The 18843-nt window shown below is 43.7% G+C and overlaps 1 protein-coding gene across 1 annotated transcript in view; it reads left to right on the top strand.

Annotated features, from left to right (window-relative positions):
• The window catches only part of PCSK1 (proprotein convertase subtilisin/kexin type 1), a 28883-nt gene extending 11078 nt beyond the window's left edge, over positions 1-17805 (top strand). The window contains exons 7-14 of the mRNA XM_074932322.1: positions 2983-3155; positions 5725-5937; positions 7115-7215; positions 8173-8406; positions 10384-10541; positions 12634-12767; positions 14499-14660; positions 16105-17805. Coding sequence (XP_074788423.1) covers positions 2983-3155; positions 5725-5937; positions 7115-7215; positions 8173-8406; positions 10384-10541; positions 12634-12767; positions 14499-14660; positions 16105-16467 — 1538 coding nt within the window. The 3' untranslated portion in view covers positions 16468-17805. The remainder of the gene's footprint in view (positions 1-2982; positions 3156-5724; positions 5938-7114; positions 7216-8172; positions 8407-10383; positions 10542-12633; positions 12768-14498; positions 14661-16104) is intronic.
• The last annotated feature ends 1038 nt before the right edge of the window (positions 17806-18843 follow it).

Raw genomic sequence — 18843 nt, 5'->3', positions numbered from 1 at the left:
CATATTTTAAGGCGCTGGCATCTACAGAGAAGATTCTTCCACAGTTATTTGCATATGTTCTGTGTTCGTTTGCAAATGCAAACTACAGATCGATGCGGGGTGGTTTGTCTAGAAAAGGAAAATAACAGGAGGAAGAGCAGTCCGGCAATCCGTATTACCCAGACAGCTGCTTGTGTCTGCGCGGGGGAGCAGAAAGAATGGAAAAGTTGAAAGAAATCATAAGCTGCTACATATGACCACCCGATTAAGACAGGGACATAACAAAAGACAGGAGAAGTCTTTCTTCCAAAGATTCAGATGAATTTGGAGTGGCTAAGCATTGGAAGGCTTTTTTGATGTTCCAGGCTATACAGGATCTGTTTCTTCACAGGTTTTTTCTTTTTCTTTTTCTTTTTTTTTTTTTTTTTTAAGAAATATCTGTGAAATGACACATTACACACTTCTGTCTGACGTTATTTCAGGATGACTTCTTTGAGTGGCTGTCTGCTTGTAGCAGTTGGCATTCTGGATAAACCCAGTGGTCCACAGCCAATGCCTTTTCTCTGACAGTCAGCAGTAGCTGCTTTAGGGAAAGAAGCCCTGACATTTGGCATACCTTGTTCTCTAATCTTCAGCATCAGAGGTTGGTTTAACTTGGTCTTGAGGGGTAAAACAAAACCTTCCATTCAGAACTTTTTGTTTTCCCTGAAAATACTGACTTTAATAATGCTGAGTGCTCTCACTGCTCGCATCGGTGCCCGGCCCTGTTCTGAGACCTGGATTGGTCTCTTCAGTGCTTTGGGGCTGTGAATCCCGTGGGCTTCTCTGTGCACTGTGTGAAAAAAACCCAAAACTTCTTAATGCCAGTCTTCGAAGTGACACCTTTCAGTGTCCTTTAAGATTCTCCTCTTGTTCTGTGTGGAGCTAAGAAACATGTGGGTATCGATCACCTTCGGCGTGAAGCAGACTGTATATATTTTCACGTGTAGCACTGTGCTACGATATTTCTCTGGTGCTACCATGGAAATCAAATGATTAAGAAGCTCCATTTTACAAAGGACTGGGCTGAGAGTTCCTGCACAGTAACGTGTTGCTAAAAATAGCCCTCTGCCAGGCAGATACACGTATGCGCCTGAAATTACCTCGGGCTTTGCCTGCTCTTGATTTTGTGGGACTGGTGATGGAAGCAGGCATGTGGAGGAATAGGAAAGAGTTTATGCAAGAGGACATAATTGGAGGCTGCTCAGGGAAATATCACTGCAGTCATCAAATCCCCGAGTTGACTTAAAACAAGCAGGATCTTTGGCGATCGCGGAGACAAGACAGCATTTTTTGTCTTGAGCTGTTTCCATCAGCGTGTTGTCAGTGTTCCTGTTTTCCTCCTTACTACGTTATTTATCTGCAGAGTTGGCTTTGTCTTCTTCTGTGGGAAATATCTGTGCACTACTCTCTGCATTCCCAGCACCTCATTATGTGTTGCAAGCTCGTGCCCGGCGCTTGCAGTCATTTCCACGCAGGCAGATCTTTGCTCACAGCGCGCTGGTATGAGAGAATCTGACAACTCTGAGCCAACCGAAAAATGAGTATTCAAAATGTTAACGAGTTTAAGCCTATCCAGGGTAAGTGGTGTCTTTAGTACCCGAGGCGCAGGATATACCTTGATTCTTTTCTCAGCTTTGTGAGTGGTCATGGAGTAGCAGTGGTTGAGCAGATTAACTCCTTTGTCTGCTTTTGCCACTAATTAATATGAAATAATAAACCCCAGCTTTATCTCGGTGGTATTATGAGTCTTAGAGGCCAGCCATTGGGGAAATGAATTATGCTTACAGTCTTTTTTTTTTCCCTGCTTGATAGTATAAAAAAAGAACAAGACACTGAGCTGCAAGGGCAAGGTTGGGAGATTTTTTTTCTCGCTTTTTTTTTTTTTTAATATAGAACGACCACATTTTTTCTTCTGTGCTTTGGAAAGATCCCCGTTTTGTGGAAAATACTAGAAAATGAGTCCTCATAATTCACCAACTGCCAGTAATGGTGCAGCTGCTGTAGTACTAACTTGCCAAGTTCAAGAGAACCCAGAGATTTTTATTGCTTGAAAACACAGGCTGAATCCTGACTGCTGTGGCTCTTATATTGCCGCTGTTGCTGGGAGAGCCATGCCACAGTGGGAATTTTGCCAGACTTCTGCTATTTCTGTCCTCCTCCAGCCCTGGACACTGGTAGCAGTCCTGCTGCAGAGCTGGGGGTTTGCAGAGCGAGAGATCCAGTACAGATGAACCGCTGTCTGCCGCTGAATTTTAAGTACCACTGAGATCAGGCTTGCTCTGAAGAAGATTAGCTCATGCAGTTCCTAATAAAATGTTAATGGCTGGATATCTCTAGCATCTCTGGGTTGCTCACAGTAGAAAAAAAAAACCCGCAGCAGTAAAATAACAGTGAGAATTTTCTGTGGTGAAGGTTGAAGGGCTGGTGAAATAGCAGCGTCACAAAGACAGCAAAACCTTAATGACTGTGAGTACAGAGTGTCTTAGCCGGAACATACAGGACTACATCTTTGAGCTGAAACTCTTAAAGATGGAAGTAATGCTGATAAAACCTATTCAATTTTAGTGACATACTAGCAGTTTGAGAGCATCTTTGTTACAGATTTAACAGGAAGAAGAGTCAAGAAAGAGCTCAGTGTAACAAGGAAAAGCAGGAACAGTAGGCAAAGCATCAATCTGGCTCTCTGTAGAAGGAGAGAAAGAAGTAAATAAGAGGCAACCAAGATTTTAGGAGGGTTTTTTTAATGTTTGTAGCGAGCACTGAGCTCTGCAAATAAAGGGTAAGTGTCCTGTTTCACACTGACGCGGACTGTCCTCAGTATTGCTGATGTGAACCGCAGCAGGCTGTGGTGGCAGTAGTTATGGATTAATTCTTCTGGAAGCTTTAGAAACAAAGACAAAGAGGAGGGAGCAGAAAGTAAATCCAGTGTGCTGCTTTTTTTTTTTTTTTTTTCCTGTTAAGGTATACGAATGCTGGATGGAATAGTCACTGATGCTATTGAAGCCAGTTCCATCGGTTTCAATCCGGAACACGTGGATATTTACAGCGCAAGCTGGGGCCCTAATGATGATGGTAAAACCGTGGAGGGACCTGGGAGACTAGCACAGAAGGCTTTTGAGTATGGGATAAAACAGGTATGAAACTTAAGAGAAAGATACAATGAAATGTGTCAGAGAACAGAATTTTTAAATGGTTGTATCAGGGAAGAAAGGAAAACGGTTTGTGCTCTCTTTGCTCAAACATTTGAAAAGGAGGGGAGAGATTTTGACGGTACAGGTCAGAGAAATTGCCATCCAGAAGAGGACTTCTAAAAAAGCACCGCTAGAGCTTTCTGAGCTGGTTTTAAGCTGCTCTTCTCCACACATAAGCTTTCTTTTTCCATCCTTACTTTTGCTGCCTTTGTCTCGCCCTACCCCCACCCTTCTCTGCTGCTTGTTTTGCGCTGAACAGTAATTGGATTTCTGCACTGAAAGCCTGCAAAATTTAATACAAAGTTCCTGCTTTGTGAATATTTTGCTGTGTGAAATAGCGATGCATTTTAGCACCCTGTGGATGGGCTTGTATTGTGTTAATTGCATTAGTTTATAAATTGGTGCATATCGTGATCCAATTAAAATGAGGATAGTAAAAATGCATGATGAAGGGTGTGGGAAACAAGGCTTTTACAGTTCTTTTTTTAATGTAATCCTATTTAGATCTGGTTGTATGACAAGTAGGGTGCAGACTGAGAGCTACCGGGGATGTGTTAATTAACTACCCTTGCCAGTGAGGTGAAAGGAGATTTGAAGATGGACAGGTGCTGACAGAGAGAGGAAGACTGAATCAGAGACGGGAGAGGAGAGAAATGGAGGAAAGCTTGAAGGACAGAAGCAAAGAGAAAGGATTTTGGAAAAAGGGCAGTTAACATTAGCAGGCAGAAGGAGGGAAGAAGAGTCTGACAGCTGACAAACATACTCTGAGGGAAGAGTAGAGACCGAGAGAAGTGGGCTGGTGATAAACAGATCTAAGTCTGTAGGTAGGCAGCAAGAGAAGAGGGAGAATTAAAGGCAATAATTAGGAAACCAGTTTTCAGTGGTCTCACTCTAAAAAAGCGGGTGAAGAATGTATCTTTCTTTACAACTTGTTTTATTTCTCAAGGGCAGCAAATTTACCCATTCATTTGTCAGGCTTCCTTTTGCAAGGGTCTGGATTGTCTCCACCCTGCTTAAAGTCCGACAGAGTTGGGGTTGTCAACGCCTTCCATCCCTGGCCTGGTAAAGCGCTTAAGCTTAGCCTCTGAGAGGTGTTAGTACCACTCTTAAATGAGATCAGGGCAGCTGTTTACACATGCCAGTGCCTTTCTGGACTGCAGCCTTTATTCTCAAAGGAAGATACTATCTCATTTTCTGTAACTGACGTGGCTTCTTCTTTCCATTTGAAGTCGTATCGCATAGTGCAGCTTACTTTATTTTTAATGTTTTAAGTGCTGTAAATGTCTCAGCACTTGCACGCATGACTTCAAATCTCATCTGAGTGGGATGATAAAAATCTGTATTTCAACTGCTGTTCCCAGTGAACGTACATCTGTTAACAATGAACTTTTGGTCTTCACACTAAATGATTTTTTTTTTTTCCCGTGAAGGTCTAACACAGCTTAAGCCTGGGTAGGGCGATAGGTGTTTGCTCTGTGATAGCTGTGATGGTTCACATGCTGCCAGCATCAGCTGCTGCCTGCTGACCCTCACCGCACGCTGGAGACCAGAGCGGGGGGTGAGCGTGGTTATGTCTGGAGAGTGGTGGTGCTGGCCTGCGGGTCTCTAAGAGAATGGAGGGGGTTTCGGTCAGATGTGCTTGATGGTTCCCTCTGTTTCACCAAGTGAACACCAACTGCGAAAGGCTTCCTTATAAAAAAATAAACTGTGGGAAAAGTCGTATCACGTGCATTGTTCATACTGCTTGAAAGACAAGTGAAATAACCCCTGATAAACCTCATTTCTTTAAGAAAATGGGCCTTTTTCCTATTAATGTTCAGGACCAAAACATTAGTCTGGAGCAGAGGAGGCTGAGGGGAGACCTCCTGGCCCTCTGCAACTCCCTGCCAGGAGGGGGCAGAGAGGGGGGATGAGTCTCTGGAGCCAAGGCCCCAGCGCCAGGCCCCGAGGGAATGGCCTCAAGCTGCCCAGGGCAGGGTCAGGCTGGCTCTGAGGAAGGATTTCTGTGCAGAAGGGGCTGTTGGGCGTTGGAATGGGCTGCCCAGGGCAGGGGGGAGTCCCCGGGATCCCTGGAGGGGTTGAAGAGTCGGGCTGAGCCAGCGCTGAGGGATCTGGGGGAGTTGGGAACGGTCAGGGGGAGGGTCATGGTGGGGCTGGAGGAGCTGCAAGGTCCTTTCCAACCTGGGTGATTCTGGGATTCTGTGATCAGCATGTGGGAAAACTTAATCTGTTGATCACAGACTCTGTTTCTAACTTAAAAACCTATTCTGAGGAAAGTTGCTGTAGCTGAAACACTAAACCTAGTTAAACTAAGAGGGGTACTGCAAGGTGTGAGGTAGGGTACCTCAAGCAGCTGTTTTCTTCTGTGTCTCTTCTACAGTGCTCATGGAAAATTGTCCTTTTCCACCTGAAAATGTTTGCTATATTAGGCTTTTTGCAGGGGAGGAGTTGTTAAGAATACATTACAGAGACTGAAATGTCTTTGGTAACCGCTCATTTCCATTTTCTCTAGGGCCGGAATGGGAAAGGCTCCATTTTCGTGTGGGCTTCTGGGAACGGAGGCCGTCAGGGAGACAACTGCGACTGTGACGGTTACACTGATAGTATCTACACTATCTCCATTAGCAGTGCTTCTCAGCAAGGCCTTTCTCCCTGGTATGCAGAGAAGTGCTCTTCAACTCTGGCCACAGCATACAGCAGTGGGGATTATACTGACCAAAGAATTGTAGGTTGTTTTTACCAGTTTCGGAACAAACATAGAAATGTGTGATGTATGCAAATAACAAGTGAGAGCTCTTAAATGCTTGTTTTCAAGTGCCTGCTTTACGTTCTGTGTTACCTGCTTAATGCTTTTGCCTTGAACCACTGAGGGATTTGTAATCCAATAAGTGATTGTATTCCTGGAACATCTTCTCCTGTAAAGCAATGGCTAAACAGAATCGTTGTGTCAGATTAAATCAGCATGCTGAATTTGTCTGCTGCTTGTGTGCGACAGAGGTCTCTGCGTGGAGCTGGATATGGTCCCATTCTTCAGAAAGGGCAGGTGAAGAGGGGTTTAGAGTGAAAGGAAAAAGAACCTGTGCAGTTCGTGTGCCGTATGAGTCAGCACCTCCGGAATACCTTGCCGTTAGCTTTTCTAAGATTGTCGGCCCCTGAGTTCCCACTTACGGCAGCGACAATAGTGCTTCCAAACCTGTGACATGTACTCAGCACCAGGCGCATCACTCTGTGTACCTTCATTAGCTGTGCAAGAAATAACTTGTACTGAAGAAAATTGCTGTGATAAAATAATGGTGAAGTACCTGTAATTTCTGTTCGGCCCTGGAGGATGCTAATTTTGCAATAAACTGTACTGATGGGGATTAAAACACTGTCATTCCAAGTTAGCCAGGAGATCAGCCCTTCCTGAGTGGCTTCTTTTCATAGCCGAGATGTAGATACACGGGCAGATGAATTCGGTATTTAATTTCCAAATAAAGCACATGTTTCATTGCAAATTATAGTTCTTCTGCTGAAGAGGGAGCAGAACACCAATACTAATCCTATGAGTAATTTTCTAGCAAGCAGTAATTTTAAATGTTCTAGGCCCAACACAATGATCTGTTTTTATGATTCACCAGTAAGCCTGAAACACTTATTGTGAAACCTTAGAATAAAATAAGTTATTCAGTGTGGGAGTATTTTGTTCCAACACAAAGTGTTTTGATACAAAAATTATAGTTGAAGTGAAAAGAGTGGATTGAAATATGAACGGATTTAAGCATCCATCACTTTTTGTGCTGGTGAGCAGTGTAGTAATACGCACCAAGATACATGGTTGTGTTTGTGAGTGTGGCTGTGACTGTATTTACAACTGTTTATTCATGCAATCTGTGGGGTGTTTTTTTCTTTTTCTCTGTCAGACAAGTGCTGATCTTCACAACGAATGTACAGAGACTCACACTGGGACCTCTGCGTCTGCACCACTGGCAGCAGGCATTTTTGCCCTAGCCCTGGAAGCAAAGTAAGATGTCACACAACTACCTTTGAAACTCCTCTCTCAGCCACCCCACCATCTTCCCCCAAAGTGTTGTCTCTCTGCAGTGGCATTGTCTCATGCTGGAGCTCCACTTTTTGTCAGTCAGACTTGCTTGGCCTGATGACACAGATAAGCAGCTACTTGCCTCAACGCCGTCCTAGCAAAGCAGAACCAACAAAAGTAAAACGTGAGGACCAAGGAATTTTAGCCCATTTTGTGCACTGGCAACAGTTGTTTACTGAGTTACGGTCAATTGCACTTAAAAGCAGTGAGTCTGCACATGTATCAGGAGAACATAATTTGAATAGGTTGCAGGAATTTAAATTAAGTCTTCAGAGAATTTACAGAACACTTTTTGCCAGGGATGAGAGATACAATGGAAGGTACCCAAGCCTGACTGTCAGAGCAGGCAGGGAGCAGGATCCTGTAGGGCTGGCAGTCAGAACGTGTGGCTTAGGGAGGGTAGGAAAGGACGGGACGGGACAGAACAGTGGCTTTTTCACCAAAACTGCTTCAGGCATCAGGGCGTGGGCTTAGTACTGGAGTGGTGTAGGTCCAGCTCCATTTTCTGTTGCTTACTCCTTCGATGACATAAACTTAGGGCCATATTTTAAAGGGGACAGTTCGAATCAAATACCCAGTGGATTTTTAAAGTCCGGATCCCTTAATGACTGGTGGGAGATGGTAGTTTTGATAGTTAACTTCAAACACCTGAATCATTTTGAAGAACTGGACTCTCATCTTGCTAGAAACCCATTCTTCACTTACATGGAAATCTTGTCTACCTGGCGGAGTATTGTGTGCACAAGCGTGTGACATGCTGTATATTTTAAAATAATGGGATGCCATATACATTCAGAGTGTGTTCTGTTGCAGGCTAAAAATCGAGAGAAAAATGATAGATAGCCCTGAAACAATTAACCAGGAACATTTTCCCAACAGCCCAAATCTAACCTGGAGGGATATGCAGCACTTGGTGGTGTGGACCTCGGAATACGATCCACTGGCTGGAAATCCAGGATGGAAAAAGAACGGAGCGGGACTGATGGTCAACAGCAGATTTGGGTTTGGGCTCCTCAATGCCAACGCGCTGGTAGATTTAGCTGATCCCAAGAGATGGAAAGGGGTACCAGAAAAGAGAGAGTGTATTGTCAAAGACAAAAGCTTTGAACCAAGGTAAGAGCTTGCATTAGCAGTAAGCAGCTTATGCCTGCCTTAGTAAAGCCTGAAGGATGGAATTCTGAACAGGTTGTTCTGAGGCAGACTAAGAGATTTCCTTTGATTCATTTGGTTTTGCCTGACTCTGTTGCTCAGAGGCAGGCAAAGAGCATTTGTTTTCTTGCTTTTTTCAGTGTAAGACTGATGGAAATTACTAGCATGAAACCTTAACAAAGATTATTAATGTCTGTTTGTGCAGCCAGGGTATGGATGGATGATGCTGTGAGACTGAACCCAACCAGATAAGATAGGAATGTTTAGACTGCTATCAGAATATGAATAAAAAGATATAAAAATCTCCCAGGGATTTTTTTTTTTTTTTTAAAAACCATCTGTAATCGATCTTAGCAATTCTTCTCCTGTGTCAGACATAGCGTATGTTGAAATCAAGGTGATATATTGAGCTTCAGTCACATCCATAGCACTTCTCTTATGAAGCAGAAGTGTCTCAAAGGCTTGCTGGAAACACTTGCCAGCCACATTCACAAGTGCTCCTAGCACGGTGAGCCTAGACTGAGCTCATCATACAGGTAAGTCATAATTAGTCACTAGGCTGGTTAATCAGTAAGGAGAGCCAGACCGTTTTTGTCTCCACTTGTTCACTTCTGGATTTGTGTCTAGAAAAAGTACAGCTGTTTCAAAGATTGAAGTTACACTGCGTGAGTGCACCAAAAATCTGTCTGTAGAAACATTTTACAGTGATTTGGGGTGTCACCGCTTGGTAGGCACGTTATTTATGCTGTTTTACTACCAATTTGCTTTTATGAGCTCTCTCCTTTCCACAGAGTGTTGATCCAGTACTGATGTGTGTAACACTGGCTGTTTGTGTATTTTTATTGCAGTCCTCTGTGTTACATTATAAAAACAAAGATCCCGCGATTCTGAGTTCAGAATTATTTATGTGGAGATTGAGATACCCCATTCTCATTAGAACGGATGGAAGTCGTGCAGAGCGCTATGCACGGTAGCTCTCTGTACAGAGAACGCACAGAAGATGTTGGGTTTTACTTGTGAGCTTCCATTGACTAGGAAGGGTTAAAACATGCTGCAATATTTTAACTCCATGATAACAGCTCTTCTGGATATTTGAATGAGGCGACTAAGTCTGATGCAGTCGCGTGATGCAGCTGCCTGCAGACTGTTTTTTTGTGGTCTCTGTGGGACAACAAAGTGTTCACAGAAACCCTTCATGTATCAAACTTGCTTGCTTCCACAAGTCTGTCTTATCACTCGGTCCACTGCAGCATTATCTGCACTTCCAGAACTCCCCGTGTTTTTTTACTGGAGCACTCAAAAAACCAAAAAAGAATGTAGAATTTGTCTGTACTTTTTCCCTTCTCATCATTCTGAAATGGGTGTTAAACGTGTCATTTGGGCACCTCAATCCCAGAGAGATCTGGAGGGGCTGGAGCGAGGGCAGAGGAGGGCAACGGGGCTGGGGAGGGGCTGGAGAATCAATCCTGTGAGGAGGCAGGGCAGGAGCTGGGAGTGTTCAGGGTGAGGAGGAGGAGGCTGAGGGGAGCCCTCATCCCTCTCTGCAGCTCCTGACAGGACATTGCAGAGAGGCTGGGGCTGGGCTCTGCTCCCAGGGGATCAGGGACAGGACAAGAGGGAACAGCTGGAAACTGCCACAGGGGAGGCTCAGGCTGGGCAGGAGGAGAAAATGTTTCCCAGCAAGAGTGGTCCGAGAGTGGAACAGGCTGCCCAGGGAGGGGGAGTCCCCATCCCTGGGGGGGTTTCAGGGCCGTTGGGATGAGCTGTGGGGGATGTGGGGTAGGGGAGAACTTTGTAGAGTCGGGCTGAGGGTTGGACTCGATGACCCCGAGGGGCTTTTCCACCCTGAATGGTTCTGGGATTCTGTGGTTTGCACTTCACATCATGATCCAGAATCAGAAGTTGCTGTGAGTAATCAAAGAACTCCTGTAATTTTGCCAGATTATTAAGAGCCAATGAGGAAGTCATCATTGAAATTCCCACAAAAGCCTGTGAGGGTCAAGAAAACTCCATTGCATCTCTGGAGCACGTGCAGCTTGAGGCAACGATTGAGTATTCCCGTAGAGGTGATCTCCACGTCACTCTGGCATCTCCATCAGGTACAGGAGGCAAAGACAGGCTTTGTTTGTGTTGCTGCATTATGTAACATTTGTTCCATTAAAAACCGCCTCTGCATTCTTCAGTGTTTTAAAAATAGCTAAATATATCATTAGATAAATCTAGTGACCTCCAACAGGTGCGCGTGAGGACAGAGCATCCTGGGAACTAGAGAACTGGTTCTCTGAAACCCCTTTTCAGCCTTCAGCTCTTCTGGGTTATTTTTGTGAGAAGAGGTTTGAAAATCATTCTTCAGAAAATGAAGGCACTATTTTTTGTAATATGCTTTCATTCTGGCAACGGTTCCTATAAAAACTGCGAGTTCCTGGCAGACAACAAATTATAGTTCAACAGTGCTTATCAGCCTTACTGTAATTTAACAAACTAATGGAAAACTGAGGAAATCTGAGTCCACAGATTTCATGTAAGTGTGTCTCCCCACTGGTGTGTTTAGAAACACAGCGTCCCTGTTAGGCACCTTAGTACAACCATACGAAATGTGCTGGAAAATGGCAAGCTAACTTGACAATGCCCTGAAATAACACCATAAGGAGAAAAAAAAAAAAAAAAACAAAGGCGAATGAGTTTGGAACTGTCAGTGTTAGGCCAATGGTTGGACTGGATGATCTTCAAGGTCTTTTCCAACCTAGGCGGTTCTGTGATTCTGTGACTCTGTGAGTATGAACAGCTTCGCAGGGAGTAAGATCTGTTAGGTCAACTGGCGTTCTTAGGAAAAAAAAGACAAGCTTTCAGATATGACTTTAAACGTTAGGCTGATCTAATTTACTGATATTTAAAGCTAATCTGGGAGTTCACAGATAATAAACCGCCTGGTTCACAGCATCACTGCAGGACCTCACTAGAGAGCAGGGTTAACGTACTGTACATGCAGTGTATTTCCAAACCCTACCTTGTCTGGGATTCCTTTTAAGCCTAACTCTTCCCTTTCTGAGTTTACCTTCTGTTTGATGGGAACAGTGTTGCTGTGAGGTGTTTTACCCTTGACTCTTGGCGGTATTGTCAGATTTAATTCTGTCTTAGTTAAGTTTTAGTGCGGGAGTAAATATGTGGGCTGTCTCTAGGTACATCATGAAGGTGACAGCCACGATGGATATCAGTCTACTTTAGGAGAGGTACTTCCCTCCCGAGACACTTTTCTGCTGCTAATATGTAGGAAGCATGGCTTCATCTTAGAAAAACACCCTTTTTTGAAAGGCTGACGACAGAGATATGTTCTTCATCTTCGTATGTAGTTCTGTGGGTATAACTGAGGCAGCAACACCCAGTGCTGCTGCCTCCGTGATAGTATCATGGTTAAGGTGTTTTTTTTCCCTTGGTTCTTGCTGTTTTTTCCACTTTTCTGCAAAACAGCACTACTCAGTGTATGTCATTCCTCTTCTATATTTACAGTATTACCTGGAAATATATTTATCACTCGTGATCAGGCTCCCTGGGGCTCTCTTCTCCTTATTATGTAAATACAGCTTCCTTGCTCTCTCCTTATGTGCAAACAAGCACAACAGATTCCCACCGTGCAGTAGAATCTCTTCTGCTGCAGAAAGACTTTGTGAACTGAAGCGTTTTTGTAATAATAGTAACAATACAAATGCTTTTCACCCTGTTGGAGTTCCAGGCTGTAGCAGTTGATATCCACTCACCAAAAAACGACGTACAGTCAGGAATTCAGGATAAGGCTTCGGTTTCGCAATGGTGCGTGAGCTGGTTTGCCTTCAAAGGTTCCACCTCAGAAGTTTCCTGAACTGGTTGTCAGTGGAAAAGACTGGTCGTGTCTGACCTCTCTTTCTTGTGCTCCTTTACGTGCACCCACTAATTTTTTGTGTTGGAAACCGAACACTAAGATGTCCTTTTTGAGCATGACCTAATGTGATACTTTTTATGTTCTTAAATACTGCTGTGAAAATAATTGAAGGAACGACTGATCAGGTAGCGTGTTTCCCATGCCAGAAGCCACCGTTTATTTTTAAATAGCGTATTTCTCGGGTTACCCATGTGCTAGACAGTGTGCAAAGCTGAATGTGGAAAGTGGGACCGGGCGTGTATGAAGTCACGACTGTTGCTCTTGCACTAACGCAGGGACCAGCACTGTCTTACTGGCTGAGAGAGAGAGAGATAAATCTCCCAATGGCTTTAAGAACTGGGACTTCATGTCTGTTCACACGTGGGGAGAGAACCCAACAGGCACCTGGGTTCTAAGAATTACTGATGTGGTAAGTATGTCTGTACTATGTTAACGAGCTCTGTCGGGCAGCTGACACAGATAAAACGATCCCTAACCACTACCAAGTGGGTTCAATAGTGAGCCGTGTCGTTAGGCAAGCTACAGCAAGAGTTTATTTCAACTAAATACCCATCTGGGTTAGAGAGTAAAGAAAAAAGATAGGGTCAGGTTTTCTTGTTCTTTATGTAAATGCAAAGGACCGTCTTCGCTTCATTGATGTAGCTGTCAAAAAAAAAAAGTCATGCCTGTGTTTTTCACACATTATATGTCACTAAAAGAAATCACTTAACACAGTTCTCTGTGATTCATGGAGTGAAATATGTAATCAAATTAACATATGATTAACTGTAGATTAGTTTCTTCTGCAGAAAAAAAACACAGGATAGATCTATTCTTCTCTTGGTACGTGTATATAATTTTCATTAACTCAAAACCTTTTGAATTAATGAATTTCTGGTGACCTCAGAGAGCTATTCTGATGTATACCCATCCCTAAATGCTTTCTTGGAGTAATTACTGCTGAACAACGTTAAAGGATTAAAGACAAGAAATCTACAGATATGAAATAAAGAAGTTTTCTAAAACCACCTGGGGATATGGATTACAGCAGCGAGACGCCAGAATAATGCTGCTCGATAGGCAACTGAAAAACCATTCTCTTCAAAGAGGGGGTGATCAAGCGCACTCACCTCTGGAGAATTTCACTGAAGTTGCCTGTTAATAAGCTTGTCATTAGGGGTCAGATCCTGCCAGAGTCTGAACGCTTCCTACCAGACACGGATCCTCCAACCCCTATTGGCCTCCGGTTGTAAACAGGAGGATAAAGCCAAGTACTAAGCAGATGGACAAGGCAGTAGAAGTCAACATTATTATCAACGGTGCAGTGTTAATGCTGCAGGCTTATAGATAAACCCGTGGTTACAGGTACCCTGCTCTTTGTAATGAGCATAATGCGTTTTTTGGAACGAAGCTAAAGAGGGCATTTTGTTTGTAATTATCTCTCGTTTTTCATTTTCAAGTGAGAGGTTCCTGAAACTTATAATAAACCAAGCTTTTTGTCCTCGGGAGGACAAATTTTGTGATTGTAAGTTTTCATATTAATGACCCTAACTGAGATCAGATTCCCACGCAGAGCTGCTCATAGTTTAGTTGTCACGCAAGCTGTGTATGTAAACTTCGGTGTAGGCGTCTATTAGCAAAGAAGAACCTCAGCAGCTGTCTTCAGCCACTCAATCACTGAGCAAAAATTCTGAAAGGAGCTTTTGTAAAATAAAGTGCCAGTGTTCTCCGGACTTCCACTTTCTACTATTTAAGTAATGCCGCCAAAACTTGTGGACAAAAGCATTTGTCGCTCACTTCCACATGCTGTGTTTCAGATTGCTGTTACATAATATTATTCCAAATTACTATTCCAGTGGTAACTTTTCTGAGGAAAATGCCAAGGAATGGCTTAGTGAACAAACACTAATAACTTAAAAATACCACTTCCGTAATTTTTAGCATTCTGTGTCATGACAAAATTCCACCGATGCTTACATGATTCATTCATTCTGATATATCCTAATACATCTGTCTTTTGGTACTTATAAATCATTGTCTAAATTTAGATATTGAAAGCTTATCGTTTATTGTAACCGCTTGTGTTAATTTACAATCAAGTGTCCTGTTTCCTCTTTTTTACGTCCTGACAACCTATGCTAATGCCATGCTTGTCCTTTAGTCCAGAAGAATACAAAATGAAGGAAGGATTGTAAACTGGAAATTGATTTTGCATGGCACTGCTACCCAGCCCGAACACATGAAGCAGCCACGTGTGTACACATCCTACAATGCTGTGCAAAACGACAGGAGAGGAGTGGAGAAGATGACGGACTCTGTAGAGGTAGCGTTGCATTAATTTTTTTCCTTAAGTATTTTTCAGTTTATAAGAAAACTCTGTTTTTTCCTAGTAAGAAGACACTCCATTCTGTGTTCGTTTCATCCCGCTCCTGACCACTTTTGAGCTGTGTATTGTAATGTTGTCCATGTCAGCCACTGATACTTTTATTAGTCTCTGTTTTCATATGCCAACGTCTAAAGGTTTTAGGACGGTAGGAGAATATAGCTACTGAAGTGGAGAACTCAATAGCTGCTCAGTTGAGTGGTGCGAGGAGGGAGGAGTACACCTCGACAGACTCGCCACACTTAGTAATTCTAGTGAGGACAGATGACACATCCAAGGGATCTTTGCCTGCTGGAGTGCTTTCAGGGAGTTTAGAAGGAAGTTGGTAACGCAAGACATGGCAAAAGTCAGGGACTCCCTGATTCGGAGGGTTTGGTTCAGTGGATCTGCTGCTGCAAGCTCCTTTGTCACCCCTTCTTTACCTTTCAGGTAGAGTAAACGTACTGCAGGCTTCTGGAGTGACAGTGGGTGTCTGGATGCACAGGATGGTAGCACTGGACATTTTCACAATGCTTGATCGTGTCAGCGTCTTCGGAGTACTCTATTCATCACATCAGTTTGTCTCCCCGTTCAGTAGCTAGAACATGCATGAAGCACAGAGCGATGAAGGAGAGCATTGGGGGAGACGTGAGGATGGTCCAAGGGGTGGCAGCCAGGGGCAAGAACATGAATTAGAAGAAAGTAAAAGTGGATTCAGGAGGTGCTGTAGGAGAAGATTGGTGGACGTAGTAAAGACCAGATGAAGATAAAACGAGTGTTCAGTCTGAAAGTGCAAATGAGGAAGCCACACAGGAGTGTGTCAGCACCCGAGAGCCTGCTGGAAGGAGACGGTGCCGCTCACCAGCTCCTCTCTACATCTGTGTCTGGCACTAATCTTCCAAGGTTTCAGGATACATGTCAGGGCCCCCCGTTAGCCACACTCCACGGCTTGTCTCAGGCGAGGGCCTCTGCAGAGAAGGGTACGTGAAATCAGTCCCTTTCACAAGGGCACGTGGCGCAGTCAGAGCCGCCGCCGCCGCGCGGATGTCCTTCGGTTAGACTGCCGAGGAGCTGTCTCCCACAGTACAGACAGAAATAGCTTTTAGGAGAGGGACGAATCCTGATATAAAATGGCATGTTTTATCCTGCCGGTCTGGAATCGGAATTTATAACTTCCTACGTTGCCGGGGGGGGTTGATATTTATACATACGGTCCCTTCGATAGTCCGTTTTGGTGTAAAATGGTCTAGTTCTTTGTCTATAATGGTCTAGTTCTTTTCTAGGGGCTAAGTGGCTCCTGAATGAAAAAATGCCCACACGCAGAGAAATCACTAATCAGAGCAAATCTTAATCCATTCCGATTTTCATTGGCACCTGACCTTTTTTATGCTCTTCTGTATTCCAGGACCACACCACACAGGAGAACCTGCGTGAAAAGCCCAAAGTCACAGAAGATCCCAGTAGCAGCAGTGAGAAAGCAGAAGACAAAATCCCATCAGAGGCTATGCTACATTTGCTGCAGAGCGCTTTTAGCAGACAGATGGCTCAGAAACGACTGCCAAAGAAGACTGCGAGTGAGAAGTTAAATATTCCATATGAACACTTCTATCAAGCCCTCGAAAAATTAAACAAGCCCTCCCAGCTGAGAGACTCAGAAGAAAGTCTGTACAGTGACTACGTTGATCTTTTTTACAATGCCAAACCATACAAGCATAGAGATGACAGACTGCTGCAAGCCTTGGTTGATATTATAAATGAAGGAAACTAAACTTATAGGGCATGGCACTGAGTTGGAAATGTTCATTCTTCCCACCCCACCTGTAGGTTGTTTTTTTTTTTTCAGAAGTCTGTTGTACGCTCTAGTTGTGTGATTGCTGCTTTGATTGCTTCATATTTAATACAAATATCAAGGAAGGGAAAAAACCAGGTGTGGGAGGATAAGGCAGTAAACTGATGCTTTTTAGTAATAGCTTTTTTCAAAGCCTTTCTTCATTACCATCAGAGTAGATTTGCACCCTCAGGCATGAAATGCAATAGTATTCCCCTGAAAAACCTAATGCTCTATTTTAAACAATTTTCACGTTACTTATTCTTCCCCCCTGTTCACTTAGCATGCAGCAGGACTCAAAACCTGAATTACCGAGCGGTTTTGAACCAAACTGCCAGAGCTTTTGGGGAGATACTCTCATCCCCGGCTTTGTAAGGAGTGCTGCACTCTTTCCTGCATTTGGCGTTCTCTCCAGATGTAACACAGCCAGTTCTGCTTCATCACAGGCTGTTTGTTCCCTCTCCAGACAACAACGCTCCCTTACCCTCCTGTTCTCCCGCAGAGGAGCAGCTGGGAGGGGGCCGGGGTTGGGTTGGAGCCTCAGTGAACACTGAGGAAGTTACTCACAGTTTAGACAACGGACAGACGTACGTCAACATAAAAGAGCCCCAGACGAGGCATCCCACACCGTGGGGTGGCATTCTCGCCCCCTGACTTTACCTAAGTGAAGTGCCTGAATTATAAGCCTAGTCTTTCTGGGCTACAGGGAGTTAATGAAGACAGAGGCTCCTATAGGTAGAGCTTTGGAACCTCTGTCTTAATACCGGGTCTGAATTACCTGTAGAGCCTCAGTTAAATTTCTAAAGTGGAGTAATACAGACTCCTTCTGAGATGCCTAGGTCCACAGCAGTCACGACAACAAAGCTGGGATCACTTTGTCCTTTCCTTGAACTGTGACCAAAGTGGAATGGAAAGGATGACTCTACCAGCAAAGGCCGCTTAAAGACTGGATCTTGGAGTGTCTGTGGTAGGTTGGACATTTCCCAAATGTCTGGGAAGTTAAGGCAAAATGGATGGCGAGAGGTGTGAGATTAAACAAATACCCTGAGCAGGGACTCGGAGGGGAAAAGCGCATGGAATGTGGAGGAGGGAGAGGAATAGAAGGAAGGAGGAGGAGGTGGAAGAGGAGGAAACAGGTGGCTGTCAGAAAGCAGCAGGGCGGGCGGCTCTCTAACATTAGCAGTGTGCCAGACAAACGGTTTTCCACACATACCTCTTTAAAGTCAGAGTCAAGATTGACATATTATTTTGTAATTAAAAAAAAAAAAACCAACAAAAACCAAACAAAAAAACAACTGCAGTGTTTGCTCAGAAGTTAAAGGGGATCTAGAACAAGGAAATGAAGATTCCCAGGGGATAATTACTTCACTGCAGTGCTAAAGATAATCCAAACAAGTGCTGACTGATTTTTACTTTTCTTTCTCATCTACTGTTGAAATGTGTTTTCCAGACACTGTAGAAATGTTTGATTCTCCTTCACTGTCTATCCCTTAAAATGATGCAAGTGGCTGTAAGACAAGTATTTAACATTTTGTTCATAATTCATCAGTTCGGAGAGAGGTTTTTCGAACTTCACACTAAATTCTGTGATTTAAAGGTAAATCTGTTTACTGTAACAATAATTAAGTCTTCTGTGGAAAAAGGGACTGCTCTAAAGACAACTTTGAAAATTGTCTTACCAAACTTAAGATTTAAAATTCTCTGCTTATTCATTCTTTGTGATGGTTTCATGCCTATCTTGGGCTTAGTCTGCTTTTTTGCCAGCTTTAGATAGATTGAGCTTAGATGATTTGAAGAATTCTTCTGCATTTCTAGTCCGTAATTCAAAGATAACAGCTCCACCATTGAATGTCTCTTACACTAAATTGCTCCCTCTCTACTAAGAAATTTGCTTAGAAGGAGAAGTGAATACAAAAAATCCCTGCAAGTGGTCCAAACCAGAAAGCTTTCTTGTGCTGTCCTGTCACCACCCAGGCTTTCTGGCAGTACGTGACCACTAATCAAGCAAAACGTAAAAATTTCTAATTGCTGCTGTCGCAGAGTGAGAGCACTAACTTATTTCCACTAATGTTTAATTTTCAGAACTGGGAGTTAATCCCCATGATAAATATTCCCATCTGGAGAGGTAGGACCACTTTTAGTCCTGCGCAATGAAGCTCAGAGGCGGGTTCCCTCAGAGAACGGCGAGTTTAGCCAGTCCTCGTTCAGGTGTGTTACAGCGAGGAAAGCACTAGCAACACTCAGTCAGCCCTTGAAGGAAGTTTTCAGGTTTAATGGGTGGAAAACATAGGACCCTCCTTTGTTTTAAGATCAGTT

This window comes from Athene noctua, chromosome Z (genome assembly GCF_965140245.1).
Source record: "Athene noctua chromosome Z, bAthNoc1.hap1.1, whole genome shotgun sequence".
Lineage (NCBI taxonomy): Eukaryota > Metazoa > Chordata > Aves > Strigiformes > Strigidae > Athene > Athene noctua.
The sequence above is the reverse complement of the archived record's forward strand: the minus strand, read 5'-3'. Positions and strand labels throughout refer to the sequence as shown.